The sequence below is a fragment of the Tiliqua scincoides genome, chromosome 1 (assembly GCF_035046505.1).
Source record: "Tiliqua scincoides isolate rTilSci1 chromosome 1, rTilSci1.hap2, whole genome shotgun sequence".
NCBI classification, from domain to species: Eukaryota; Metazoa; Chordata; class Lepidosauria; order Squamata; family Scincidae; genus Tiliqua; species Tiliqua scincoides.
Genome location: NC_089821.1, coordinates 159864487 through 159879577, shown reverse-complemented (window position 1 = coordinate 159879577; position 15091 = coordinate 159864487). Strand labels below are relative to the sequence as shown.

The window sequence follows — 15091 nt, the reverse complement described above, 5'->3', positions numbered from 1 at the left end:
AAAGAGTTGCAGTTGCTCCCTAAGAGCGTGGGCTAAGAAATAAGAGGTTGCTGCTGACATAAAAAAAGGCAAAGCATGGGGAAATAGTCCTTTTTAGGGAAAAGGAGCTTGCTCTCCTTACAAAATTTTTCATTCTCTTTCAATGTTCATATTAAGACATTTTATTTCGCATTTTCTTCCTTTTGAAAATGGTCTGGTGGACAAACTAATACTTGAACTTGAAATGAAGAATTCTGCTGTGAACATGCACACCAAATTCATTCAAAAATTTCAAGGTTGCAAACACCATAAAATAAATTAAATGCCCAACAGTTTACTTTTCCTTGGCCTACTTCTCATGGATGAGTATTTTAAAAGCCCTCAAAGAAACTCAGCTAAAAATGTTGGATTGTCCTTTCAAACAATCCCACAGAGTAGGGGGAGTGTAGATGGGGAGATTGTAGATGGGGAGTGAAGGTTGGTGCTGAGAAAAGAGTGACTTGGCTGAGGTCATCAAGTGAGTTCATGGCAATGGGAAGAATGAACTGGAAACTTTCATAGCTCCACCTCTTCACCACTACATTAGATTCACTGTTAATTAGGACTGTTAAAATAAACCTCCATGTATTGTACACATATGGTATTTTATAACAAACAACCAATACTTACTTCATCCATTTTCATACAAGTTCCAAAATCTGCAAGCTTTAGATGTCCATGTTTATCCAAAAGCATGTTGTCAGGTTTCACATCTCTGTGTATCAAGCCCAAGGAATGAATTGCATCAAGAGCAAGGACCACTTCAGCTGTGTAAAATTTGGCCCACTTCTCAGGCACATCATAATTGCTCATCAGGTTGACCAGATCTCCACCTGGCATGTATTCCATTACCATATATAGGTATCGGTCATCTTGAAAGGCACTAAAAAGCTGCAAACACACTTTGTATTATTACCCTGTTGGAATGGGTAAGGAGGTCAACCCAAGGGAGCACAATTACTTCTGAACAGGGCCACACAGTATTTCCTGTTTGCAACTTCTTCACAAGGCTTGAATGGCTTGCTGGCTGCAGTCACAGAGGTAATTCGATCATCAACACGTTAAATTTATCATCAGCAAAACTGGACACACTTTGATTCTACCTTTCATGCTTTGTTTTGAAAATAAAACAGTGAAGTTTCATATTATAGTCTGTAGATTTTATTGTTCAGTTTCAAAGGTATTAACGTTTACACTACAGGTTCTGAGACATTATAGGACATAGTTAAGTTCATACCTCAGGGAAAAAGGAAAGACACTCCAAGGCAAAGGTAGCATTATTGTGTTTCAAGAAAGTAAACAGTGACTGCTTTCAGACACCAGAACAAACTACAGTTTAATATAAATACTAAGGCCGTTAGTAAGCTCAATGTTTGTGAAATTGAAATTAACAGTGTTCACACTGACAGGCCACAGCTGAACAAAGCTGTTCTTACCTAACATTTTGCCTACTACTTTGGTAGGCATTCTCAAAGGACGAAGCTACTGCAAGTAGCTCTTTAAACTATCCAGTATAACTGTTGTAGTGGTCCTAAGTCCCAGATACTTGGCAGCGGATAAAGTCTGTGCTCAATTAAAGTATGGTTTGTTCTGAGGAGTATGCAACAGCAGAAGCCTTGAACTTACACACTTCCCCAACAGGAAACTGACCGCTTCATCTCTCAATTTTTATTGGGGGTGGGGGGAACGTGCTACAGTTTCTTATTATCTATGAACATGGGGAATGGCTTGCTCAAACTACCATTAGTTTACTTCAAACTATGGTTTGATTCTAATTCATAAGCCAGGTTTCTGAACTGAGTATAATCTGAACAAGCCACAGTTTTCATATTTGGCCACAAAAATAAAGTATTCAAAACTATTATCAGAAGTTTATATTTTTCCTTCCTTCGCGGGAGGGGGGGGGGCTTGTTGTTGACACAGAGCTTGTTTTTGACACAGTGTAATTAGTTTCACCCCAGCAAACTCTGAAAAGGGTCAGAATTATGAAATTCCATCACTCTTTTTTTTTTTTATCATGTAAACGCCACAGACCCAAATACAGTACTGTATGTTACCAGCGGAAAAAATAAGAAAAGAAACTAAATAATAGTAACACTCTTAGTACACATTGTCACTAAGATCAATAGCACATACACTGCTGTAACAAACATTACTCTTCAAGTTAAAAAAAAGTTATTTCAACTAATTTAAACCTATTTGATACAAAGCAGTTTGACACACTTGTTACCTTATACACAATGAAGACATAAGCCCTCTTCTCATGAGCCCTCTCTGCACATTCAGTTTGGGAGCCTGGACCATGTCCACTGGCTTTGCCCCGATCGGCCAGCCACATCTCCTGGAACCATTTATTCAGTATTCTCGAGAAAGGGGACAGTTGTTCTGTGCACTATGCTGATGGGTATCCTGGATAATCAGAGTTCTTGTCAGTGTGGTCATGGTGGTATCACCCCTTTCTCATGAACACCAAAAGCACAATCCTTGGAGGGATGTGGTCAGAAGGCACATTGGAGTTAGGAAGCTGTGCCAGTAAGCAGAGTCCTGCATCCAGCAGGAGCAGAACACAGGGTTTATGAAAAGAGGGCTTGAGAAGCCAAATGTACAGTATTTTGCACATATTGCAGAATTAAACTTTTGTCAAGGCAGAGGGATAACTTTCAGTATCACTGGCTCCCACAGTACGCCACAACGTTTTACAATGACTGAAATATTTAAAATCTAGCAAATATACCTGAAACAGTCACACATGATCAGTTCATCTTAACAAGGAGAAAACCAACACAAAGACAGAAGCCGATTCCAAATCCATTGATGCCAGCCCATGGACTGATATCCATGAGCTAAATTCACTATAAAGGATGCTACTCAACTCATACACAGTTTCGTGCTTCTTTAAAATTCAACCCCAAAACACTATGTAATTTTTAAACACAAAAACTATCCTTACCTGAACTACCCATGGACTGTTGGCAAAGGCCATTATATCTCTTTCTTCCCAGAAAAAGGCCGAATCTGATCTTTTCAGCATTTCAAATTTACTAAGAAGTTTCATTGCATATGCTTTCTGTGTTGTTTTATGGCGAACCTGTTGATAAACAAAAAATGGTTAGGTTACTGTCTTCAGCAAAATCATAAAAATAATTTTAATTGTATATTTTTTCCTTCGTAACTATCAATAATAAAAAGCCAGAGTACATGTCCTGCCTTTGCATCTGCAGATTTTGAATCTGTGGATTCAAAATCCATGTGGACTCAACATGGATCCCCGACCCGCATTGAGGACCGACCTGTTCCATCCAATCGTGACCCAAGGGCACCTCCAGTCACATTCAAAGGTCTAGAAGGCCCTGACCCATGGATTTGTTTATTTGCAGGTTTTGGGGGTTCCATGGGGGTTCTGGGAACAGAACCCCAGCAGAAGCACAGGTTGTACCCAAGTTTATACAAACTCTAGTTATTCAAAACAATTCCTTCCATGCAAGCATGACATTTTTCTAAATTCATCTGAATGCTACCAGACATCATTCTCAAGGAACAGGATAAGTTTCCTAGAAAACTCAGACATATTCAAGTGCAAATATTAATAGTTAATTGCAGATCTCTCAAAAATACAGGCTGGCTGATTAGTAACCAGATAATCTAGCCAAGTGCTTCCCAAACATTTTAGTACCGGGACCCACCTTTTTAAAACCATAATTTTTAGGACCCATATAGCTTTACTAAATAAACAAAAAGTGATATAGAAATACGATTTTTAAAAGAAATAATATTATTAATAAAGTATTAATCCTGTGCTCCTGAGGCTGCTAAGACCATACATATAGTATGAGTGTGCAGACATTTGCTACGCTCTCCCTAGAAATGGAGTTCAATATGCTGATGACACGAACTCTCTTCTTACCATCTCACTCCGTGTCATGAACAGAGCTTACTATTCCATGCAGCTCCATCTTATTTTCCAATCTCTGTACAAAGTCACTCCAGGCAGCCCAAAAATGGGACACAGAGCCTGCTGGGATAACAGGCAACAGAAGCAGATGCTGGAGTGACTTGGACGATAACATGGAGCCAAGCAGAACAGGAAGCTCCGTTCACGATCTGGACAGCATTTTCTTTACACAACAGTCCCAAAGTTTGGAGACCACTTTGTTAGTGGATTCAAGACTGCTATGATGGATTCTATGTGAGGCTCAAAAGTGGTTCAGGAGATGCAATTAGTGCAGAATGTAGCGGTCTGGTGGTTACTAGATCTAAGTGGTTTAATTCTGTTAAACCACTGCTTTGGTGACTGCACTGGCTACCTATTTGTTTCTAGGCCCAATTCAATGTGCAGGTAGTGACTTTTAAAATTCTTCACAGTATGGGCCCAGGTTATCTGAGGCACCACCTTCCAACACACATTCCAGCCCACCCTCTTAGGGACTCTCCTACAAGTTCTCCTTTTTTTCCCCACGTTAGAGGGATGGGGCATAAGGGTTAGCCTTTTCTATAGTGGTGCCACAATTATGGAATTCCCTACTGGGGGAATTAAATCTACCCACTCCCTCATGGCTTTTTGGTGAGGGCTCAAAATGTTTCTTTTCCATCTGGTCTTTGTTTGGGTGATGTGTTGATGTCTGCCCCCCTGTGTCTTTGTAGTAGTGTTTTGGTTCTGCTGCCTCTTTCTGGACCAAATAGTTCTCCCCCCCCCCCCCGCCATTTTATTGTTTTTATTCATGATTTCACCCATTGTTTGAATTCATTGCACAATTTATTGTGGAACCTTGGGTATTTACTTCAGCAATGGAAAGGTAAAATATAAATTCAATAAATAAATAGATTTGTCAAGTGGAGATGAAAAGAGGATATTTTGTAAACTTCAGAAGCACAGTCACAAAAAAAGGATCAGATATGAGTCTTGCTTCAACCTTTTCTGTAGCAAAGACTACTTTGCTACTTTCTGTAGAAAATAATACTTTCTATAAAGAAAGTATTATTACAGCCCAATCCGAATCTAAGAAATTTTTAGTTTATTAACTAGCTCTTCAGAGGTTTGCTGACTTGACTTGTAGCCATGCCAAAGTTTTTGCTTTTAAAATTTTTTATTCATTTCAGTCACAAAATCCTCTTGCCTTTCACAACCTCCTTGATTATGGATTTCTTCTGAACTTGTGCATGTTATTTCTAAATCCACTGTATGCATATTACACATTAGAAAAGAGTCAAAGTAGGGTCACACCAATGTCTATGGGAAATTGTTACATGTTCCCACGGCAATTACGTAGAATGTATGCAAATACTGAAACCATCTTTATACCAGGGAAACTTTCTTCTGCACACCTACAGCCAGAATTAATCTCCACTAGAAGTCCGAACACGGTCCCTTGAGGAGAACTGATTAAATGAAAATCCTGAACTACCTTCAATAGGTTTGCGTCATCAAATATTCAGGCACTTAATTAAGTGGTTGATTCAGTAGATGCATCAAACAGACATACATAAATAACATTAACTGGCTGCTTTTAAGATGAAGAAATAAACAGAAGTGCTTAATGCTAATTATATTTATGTACACAGACATCAAGAGTAGCAAATCATTAACTTCCATCACAGTTCAACATAATAAAACTGCATGTGTGATAAGAGGCAGCTCTGTGTGCTGAGCACAAACAGATACAGCACTTTCCCTGACTGCTCCCTCTTTCATCCCCCCCCCCCCATTAGTGCCAAAACCACATAATTCAAACTGGTCTGGTTCTCAAACATGTTAGCACTGTGACCCACTGTTTTGAATGACAATATGTTGGGACCTGCTGTAAGTGATGTCATTAACCTAAGAGTGATGTCATGGTTGGAAGTGACTTCTTCAAGCAGAAAATTTTTATCATCCCCATACAACCAAATCAAATCAAATCAATTAAGTAAGAAGGTAAATTAAAAGTTTATAATAATTATAAGTTTAATAACGTATTTAAAATAAAGAGAACCCTCTTAACGTTCCCAATCAGTTGCTAATCTCTTTAAAAATATTTCCCAAACATCCCAAAGGCTGCAATCCTATCCACATTTCAAAAATAAAATACACATTGAAATGAATGGGGACCCAGATGAAACTGGCTTGCGACCAACCTAGTGGGTCCCAACCCACAGTTTGAGAAACACTGTGGTAGAGGGTAAAGTGAGCAGCACTGCTGACTGACCTAAGCAATATGAGACATGTTGGCTAGAAAAATCCACGTTGCAGCAGCAGCAGTAGCACTGATGTAATATGGCAATATTCTAGGTCAGCGGTTCAGGGAGTTTGAGAACCGAGGTAAGTTGTTGCTGGGGAAGGCAGTGACACAAACCCCAGTATCATGCTGCTGCCAGGGATGGGGGGGAGTTTCCACTTACCGACAGACAGAGGCAGCGTCCTGGGGGATCTGGGGAGCCTGCGGACCCTTCTGTAGGGCTCTCCAAGCCTCCAAACATCTGGAAAATGTAAAAAAACAAAAAACCCACCCATTTTCTGTTTTCGTTGCAAAACCGAAAGTGGGTAATTTTTTTTGTACTTTTTCAAGATGTTTAGAGGCTTGTAGAGCCCTGCAAAAGGGTTCTCAGTCTCCCTGGATCCCCCAGGGAGCTGCTGCTGGTTGAAGGTTGTTGGGGGAAAAAACCCTTGTCTCTGGCAGCAGTGTGATCCTGGGGATCATGGTGTTGTCTTCCCATCCTTTGCCAGAGAAGGGCTTCTCAGGTTGGTGGGTCATACCAGTTTGAGAAACCCTGCTCTAAGTAATGCATCTCCTTTTGCCTTCATAGTCCCTTTCAGCAGCTATCACTGAATAGGTTAAAAGAGCATTGGGGAGAACTCAGAGCACTCTCTCTGCTGAACTACCTTCCTACAGCTGTCTCTCAAATTAAGCGATATTCAGAAGAGTAATTTCTAGGCAAAATGTTTACGTTCAAGCATAGCCGAGTTTGTCGGCAAGAAATGTGATAAGCGAACACAAAGCAGACTGTTCCCCCCTAGCTTTTTTTGGCTGTTTTTCATCTAGTTTGGACCTTTCCATCTTCTCAGAGGCTTCTGTGATGCCTCAACATCCTGAAAGGGTCACCAAGTCATTTGAAGAGAGTAGCTGTCTTTACCCTATTGTGGTGGTGTTTATCATTTGAGCATCTTATACTTCTTCCGCAACTAACTGGAAAACAAAGGACTTTGCTTTGCACTAGGACACTGGACTAGAAAGCAATTTCCAGGAGTAAGAACTTCAGGAGCTCAGGCAATTTCCCCCTCCCCAATCCCACAAGTGAAACCTGGTTAATGCTCATGGGTTAAAAAGAGCAGAGTTGCACACAAAAATGTGATGACTCTCTGTGTGTTTCCCTGGTTTCTTTCTCCTGCTTCTTGTCTTTTGAGTAGTTACAACAAGGATGATTAGAGGTCTGTAGAACAAGTCCTACAAGGAAAGGCTAACGGAACTTGGTATGTTTAGTGTGGAGAAGAGAAGGCTGAGAGGGGATATGACAGCAATCTATCAACTGCCTCTGAAAGTAGAACTAGATCCAAGAGCTATAAACTGCAAGAGAAGATATTTCAATTGGAAAACAGGAAAAAAATTATTGACGGTAAGGGTGGTTCAGCACTGACTACCAGTTTGCTTCTGAGCCCAATTTAAGGTGCTATTATTGCCTATAAACCCTATATCAGGGGTCTCCAAACCCTGGCCTGGGGGCCAGATGCGGCCCACGGAGAGCCTCTATCTGGCCCAAGGTCAGCCTCAGATCCCCTGAGAGCCTCTGGCCCAGTTCACCAAACACAACCAGAGTTGTGCTTGTGGGGTGGGGGAATGGGGGTCCATTTAAGTGTATGTGCTTTATTTCTTGGGCTGTGTTGATGCTTGGAGAAATCCTGGACATTTGAGCCCATTCATTCATTTCAGTCATTCATCTAAGTTCCATCTCTAATGTATTTATTTAAATTTTATATTTAATTTTTTTTTTTGGACCCTCAACACCGTGCCAGATATTTGATGTGGCCCTTCAGCCAAAAAGTTTGGAGACCCCTGCCCTATATGATCAAAACCACACTATCTGAAGGATTGCCTCTGTTCATAAGACCCTGCCCAGAGCTTAGGTCATCTTCTGTCCCTGCAATCCTGCCCCCCAGCAATTCAAATTCAGTCAGCAGTGACCAGAGATAAGTCCCTTTCAATGGTGGTGCTACACTTATGAAATGTTTAGCCAGAAGAAATCTGCTAGGCACCCCACAGTGCCTGTTTTTAAGTGTGCCTTAAAAATACATGTTTCACCTTTTTAAAAAAATGAATTTTAGTGATGTTTTACTGGGACATGACCTTTATTGCTGATCAATTTCTTGTTTTAGCCTATAAATTCATTTTAGCTGATGTTATAAAATTAGCTGGTTTTATACTGCTGTGTTTGTCTTCTCTTTGCTCTTTATTATTTTCTACTCTTAAGTTTTTACTGTGAACTGTTTCATGCAGATTGTAATTTAGAATACTGGTACCACACATATTAAATACAGGGCAGCACTTGGTATCCACAGGGGTTCAGATTTGAATCTGTGGATTTTGGGGACTCAAACATTATGAACCTGACTGAAGTTGCAATTTTCAGCCTTCTGAGGGTCTCAGAAGGTCTTCAGAAGGTTCTAGAGGCATCCCTGAACCTCAGAAGGTCTTCCAGAGGTGACAGAAACACAGCTCCCATCACCTCCGGAGGGTACAAGATGGACCCACCTGCAGGTTTGGAACTCATGGATGATCAAATTCACAGGTAATGTGGGGTGCCTGCACATCTAAAAGCTAAGAACAAACTTTCCCCCTTAGAACTACTGTTTTAGTCACATGCACATTTAGACAGATTTAATTGGTAAGACCTCAAATGATTTCTAACTCCTTTAACTAGGTGAAGACTGTCAATCGTCTTGCTTATCATGCTCACGCAGCTGGGGTGGAGCTATGAGCATTGCTACTTTTGCGTGGTTGGGAGGCACCAACCAAGAAATCTAAATTAGGTATAAAAGGTCCGTCAAAAACTGAAGTGACAAACTCAGAAACCCTAAGAAGAGAATTTCAAGAGGCCAAAATCTGTACACAAAGCCATATTCCACGTTATTAAGTACTTGAAGATTAACAAAACATATTCCTAAACGTTCTGTGCAATATGAAGAAGCTTGATCCTTATGATGCCAGAGGCATTTAAGGCAAAATAAACTAGTTATTGCTCTTTAACAGCAAGAGCTGTTGCCATTACAGGATGTAAGTTCAGAGGCCTTCTGGAGACAAAATTCTTACCAGCTGTACTTCACCAAATGCACCTCTTCCAATCACTTTAACAACTTCATAGTCTTCTGCTTTCATTTGCAGACCACGAATATTTTCCACAACTTTCTCATCTAAAACAATTTGAAAGAAGGTCATTACTATGCATATGTAGAACCAAGGAAAATAATGCAGTCATTTGTTTGCTTTCAAAAGAAGCAACATTTTCACACATTATTCTGTCCTTTAGTAACAGAAATTACAAGTCCCTTAATACATCCTCATATTAAGCATGTTACCAATATAGCAAGTGTTCACTTTAACAATGCAGTCAAAATGCTACAGTTGAAAGCCAGACAGCCAAGGCTTCTAAACAAAGTCAACTCTCTTTCAATATTTATCTCACTGTGGACAAAGAAAACATAGCCATAAATCAAGGACACACCACAAAAGGGGAAGAAAGTATCTTGGGCTGAGTATTTCTTAGTAAACAAAAAATAAAAAATTAAACTACATGAAGGATCTCTGGAATGCCTTGGTTCTCAAATTTTTGCTAAACCATTGGAATCAGCAAACCCAAGGCCCTTAATAAAACTGCACATACAATTACAAAATAGGTTTCACACTTTGAATCATGAGGCCCCCTCACAATGTAGTAGGCCCCCAATTAATACACAAAGCTCCAAGTTTTATATTTTGCACTGCAAATAATTCATTTGACTTGTGAAGTTACTGTAGACTGCATAGAAATCAATAATAGTTTTATAATACACTGAACAATTTAATTTAGTCTTAACATTAAAGGGTGGAGAGATTTTGGAGTCAGATATGTGACAACATAACCTTCTTTTTAGAAGTCTAGTTTAATCATATTAGCAAAGCAAAAATGAACAATATACATGTGATGAAGCATTTATACAGTTGTATTTCATTGTGGGGGATTTTTTGGTCTCTGGCTAGAGAGCAACTTAGAGATGCTTCATGTTACAAGGGGCCCAGCCAATTAGAGAGCTGGGGAGGCAGGGCTAGAAAAAGATCACGACCTAAAGACTCTCTCTTGCTCTTTTTCCTGCGTGCTTCTGACCAAGCAAGACAGACAGAGCCCACTCTCTGAGGATCAGAGTGGAAGGGAAGGCTACTGGGGATAGCCCCCCCCCAAGTACATAGAAAGGGACCCAGTAATAAATAGCCCGAGACTTAGCTTATGTTTATCTTGGTCTGTCCTTCTATTACTAGCATTAGAAGCTCTCGGTTCCCACAGCTCAGGCTAGGCGAGTTGTGATTCAGGTTCTCGGCCTAGAGTTCAGCAGGGCCTGAATATGTGGGACCTTTCTGCAGGGCCACCCCCCTTTAGTGGATGTTTATATTGTGACCAACCAAGCCTATATATTTTTTTCTCATCTGTTAATAAAACCTCTTTGTTTAAAACCTTTGCCATGTTCTAAGGTCAGTGGATTTGTAGCCTCCCCTGCTTTGCAGGCACTACTGTCAGAGTGAGTGCAATAAAAACCCTGAATACTATTCTTGGGAGAGGTTTTGCCTAAGGAACCCCTCTGAGAACTGAATCTCTTGGGTTGGTGACAGCAGACTAAAACTACCCAGTCTTTTCCTGAACAAGCTGCGCATCCAAATCCGGTGTAAGAGTGGGGAATGGAAAAGGAGAGCGGGGAATGGAATGGAAAGCAGTAGTGCCCTAGATCAGCAGGTGGTCCTTGGAAGCCCCCCTTGATCTTCATGACAATACAACTTCTCAAAACATTCAGCATCAATAGGCAGGCATTGCATAAGTGAAACTTACATCGGTTTAAGAAATTGTCTATGTTCTTGTTCTTCCTGAGTGCTGGATAATCCAGATCAAGAACTAAAGAGTTCAAACTATCCTAGAAAAGATTTTTTAAAGAAAGTTAATTGTAATCATACCTTATAGACATCTTCCCCCCCCCCATTCTGCAAGTACCATGAAATCTCAAGCAGACTACAAAAGGTTTCCATAACATACAGTTTATTATTAAGAACATAAGAACAGCCCCACTGGATCAGGCCATAGGTCCATCTAGTCCAGCTTCCTGTATCTCACAGCAGCCCACCAAATGCCCCAGGGAGCACACCAGATAACAAGAGACCTGCATCCTGGTGCCCTCCCTTGAACAGCTATACATACATTTCAACAAAAAGTAGTTCACACAACAATTTCTATACCTAAATAATAAGTTCACACACAACCGATACTGTACAAAGTAGAACTGAGATGCTGAAGAACCATTCTTAATTTATATTTAAGGTGTTTATACTTCTGTTCAAAAGAAAGCTTTGCATAGCAGTGGACCTTGGTGAAAGTTCCTTTAGTGAGCAGAGAGGGCCTTGCATTTGTAGAGTTTTCACTGATGCTTCTTCAAAGCACTGAATAGCCAAGAAGTCATTTTTAAAAAATGTGTAGATGAGTTTCAAGTGCAATCTGATTCTTATGTGGTCAATGAGACTAATTTGGACTAAAGCAACAAGAAAATTACACTTATGTTGATCTATAATTGCTACAATAGACTGAGATTTTACATGGGTATGCTGAAATAATATGAATGAAAATTTTTTTTGCCAAAAGTGCATATGCTTTTTTGTTTCTCAACATAAGAATCTGGCACTATACCTGCCATTCAACAGCTGACAAGACTATTGACAAAAAGGTACCCAGTTTCCTGCTCCAAACCATAAAATAGGTGGCACTGGGAACTCTGAAATTCATTGTCATTTTTGTCTCTCATGTCTCTGAAACTCTTCTACTTATACCTGAATAAACTGAGAGAGCTATGAAGATCTCAAAAAATGGAGTTCCACAACTATCACCAAAAAGCCCTGCCCTGAGTCCCTGTAGATACGCTGGAATTAGAGCTCTCTACATTCCGTTTCTGTCAGGAGACAAGTTGAAGAAGCCCTGCCCTGAGTCCCTGTAGATGGTGGTGGTAACTATCACCAAAAAGCCCTGCCCTGAGTCCCTGTAGATACGCTGGAATTAGAGCTCTCTACATTCCATTTCTGTCAGGAGACAAGTTGAAGAAGTCAGCACCGGCTACAACTCCTAGTAATTTTCAAGGGCAGCACTACACATTGCATGTAGCAATAGTCCAGTTGGAAGACAGCCAAGATATGGAAAACAGCAGCAAGATTTGATGCAGTATAGGTTCAAAAAACAAAAAGGAAATAATTCTTTGTATAATGTATAATTAACATAAGAGCCAATATTACAACAGATTTTTTTAAATAGATACAGTCATTGTTAAAGGCTAATCAAAATGGTTAAGTGGACTTTCCATGTCACTAAGACTAGAAGTAGACCCAGTGGAGAAGTCTAATCCCATCATCTACCAGGTGATGATGTCCCTGAAAGTATAATGGAGCCCAAACTCAGGCTCAAAAGCACTGTCAATTATCTTCAGATATTAAAAAAAATTAGGTAAATTTGTACTGGCCACACCCACTACAAATCAAGGTGTTGGGGACATGCTTCACTAGTCATTATGCAGATGAATAGCTTTAAAACACTTTGCACTTAAAACTGATACAGTATATAAAATCAAATCAACAATATTACCACCATCAACATAGAAAGTCATTATATTTAATCTTGCAACATTTTAGATTTTTGATAATACTGTACCCTACCAATACCCTGCTGTTGAATGTGTACCACTACTCTAATCCTGCTTTTTTAGAAGAATGTCCCTCTGGTTTCAATGGTATTTAGGTCTGCATAAATGTGTGCTAAAAAGTACTGCCTAAGATAAATTTTAAGAGGACAATTGGTAAGGAAAAAGTTTGAAGCCATTGGCCTATATCTGTACTAACAGTTATGAATTCTGATGAATGTTTTGGTGCAGGGGGTGTCAAGAGCTTACATAGTAGTACATCAGGCCATCTGTATTGGAATCAGGGAAGATCTGGCGAGGAGATAGAATGTGGTGTCTGCAGTGGCCCCTTTAAGAGTTAAGGCCTGGGCTTTCAGCAAAGGGTGTGCTGCACAGCTGCAGCCACTAGAGGCAATGAGGTCCCTAAGGATATAAGGAGCACCTAAGGCAGGAAGGGTTTGTGGGTTGTAGAAGGAGTGCAGGTTGGATGAGATGGACTGGCTGGGCTTATTGACGCTGGACTTTGGCTTGGCAACTCTGACTGACTTACCTGGAATCTGACCTCAGACTGTGACTCGGCTTATTGACTCTGGACTTTGGCCTGGATACTCTGACTGACTTTGTAGCTAATGAACCTATTGGACTGTTGACTTAGGGCTCTGCCTTGTGGACTGACCTTCTGGCTAATTGATTATCTGACTCACTGACTAATGGACTACTCAAACAGGCTGTGGAAAGCTAGGGAGCTGAGGTGTGCTGCTATGCCTGGAAGGACTGCTGCCTTAGGAACTGGGCCCCTGCAGTTTAAAAAGGCAAGCTACCCTGGTGGTGGAGTCTAGCAGTACTGCAATAGAGAACTGGGGCCATTATTGAGGAATGAAAGGGGAGCTAATTAGCTTAGAGTGGGCATAAGTTCCCTAAGTGAGGCTTGGATTGGGAATCTGGCAGAACAACATCCATACAAAAGATAAGAAATTCAGGAAATGACATGTCTTCTGTCTAGGCCTCACAGATTAAAAAAAATTCAAGCAGGAAATGTGTTATTAAAGTTATTTCACTATTCACTTCCTCTCTTCCCTTTTACAAAAAGTTAAAGCCAAACAATACTAAAAATAGCATTATCTAACCAAATACATCCAAGGCAAAGGCAAACACAGCACAACTATATTTGCACAGAAGCTTAAAATGAGACAAACTAATGTTTTAAACATAACTTTCTGAACTATAGAACACTATTGCTTTGTGTTTGTGTAATTCTCCCAGGGTTCTAGAAGACTTTCCAGGCATACACACTAGAGCAAAACGTTTACACCAGCTTAACAGACTGATATAATAGTACAGGTGGATGCCATGGCAGAGCCAACAGTCAAAGTTTCTCAGGTCACTATGTAGCTACCTCTCTGTCTATAAATTGTACATTTTGGGGATGGCTCAGCTCGGAATAGGAAAGTTATGATAGAAAGTGTGTCTTGACATTTAGATCACAGTAAAACTGAGCAGTATATCAACCTGTATTAATGTGCTCAAAATGACTTTCTGGATCTTTGGTGTGGCCTTACTGGCCAAACTATACTGCCATGTTTCTACCTGTTGACCACACAAGGAACACATTTGCCTACGTAGTAATACTGTAGATGGAAAGTACAATGTTGAAATTCTCTCTGCATTTGCACAGGTGTAAATTCTCTGGAACCTGCTATGAAAAGAAAGCATGTGGTTAACTCTATTACATATTAACATAGACTCATAGTTAAGTTATTAAACAACTTAACTATGAATCTGCAGTGTTTTCTCTGCAATATTTATATGGAAGGTAAACCCATCTATAAGAGGAGGGTTATGGGAGGTGGAAGGAATATAACACAAACTATTCTTATTGGCTATGAAGAACTCCTTTAGTACTGGTGACATTAGGCAAGTGATTAGTTTATAGAGGTGATGAAGGGAAGGATTTGTTGAGAGCAGGAGGGATCAATTAGAATTTGACTGGTGGTCAGTGACTGCTAGTAAGAGCAATCATTCTCTAGAGGAGAATGAAAAGGGGGGGGAAGTAAGGAACCGTATAAAGGGAGGGAACTGTGTGAAAATGCTTCCTGAACAACTGCCTGAAGTATGGAAAGAGGATACACTGGTTCAGGAGTTTTATTGAAACTTGTATTTCAAATCAACCTCTTGGTTGAGTTATATTGTTACGGTTTCAAATACAGT

At 40.2% G+C, this 15091-nt stretch overlaps 1 protein-coding gene across 4 annotated transcripts in view; it reads right to left on the bottom strand.

Annotated features, from left to right (window-relative positions):
• Positions 1-15091, bottom strand: part of ROCK2 (Rho associated coiled-coil containing protein kinase 2) — a 113803-nt gene that overhangs the window by 71303 nt on the left and 27409 nt on the right. For 2 of the 4 annotated variants that reach the window (XM_066612004.1, XM_066612011.1), the window contains exons 2-5: positions 11062-11143; positions 9297-9397; positions 2969-3106; positions 649-909 (exon numbers count right to left, since the gene is read on the bottom strand). In XM_066612004.1, coding sequence (XP_066468101.1) covers positions 649-909; positions 2969-3106; positions 9297-9397; positions 11062-11143 — 582 coding nt within the window. The remainder of the gene's footprint in view (positions 1-648; positions 910-2968; positions 3107-9296; positions 9398-11061; positions 11144-15091) is intronic. The other 2 variants (XM_066612020.1, XM_066612028.1) reach the window with 2 other exon arrangements.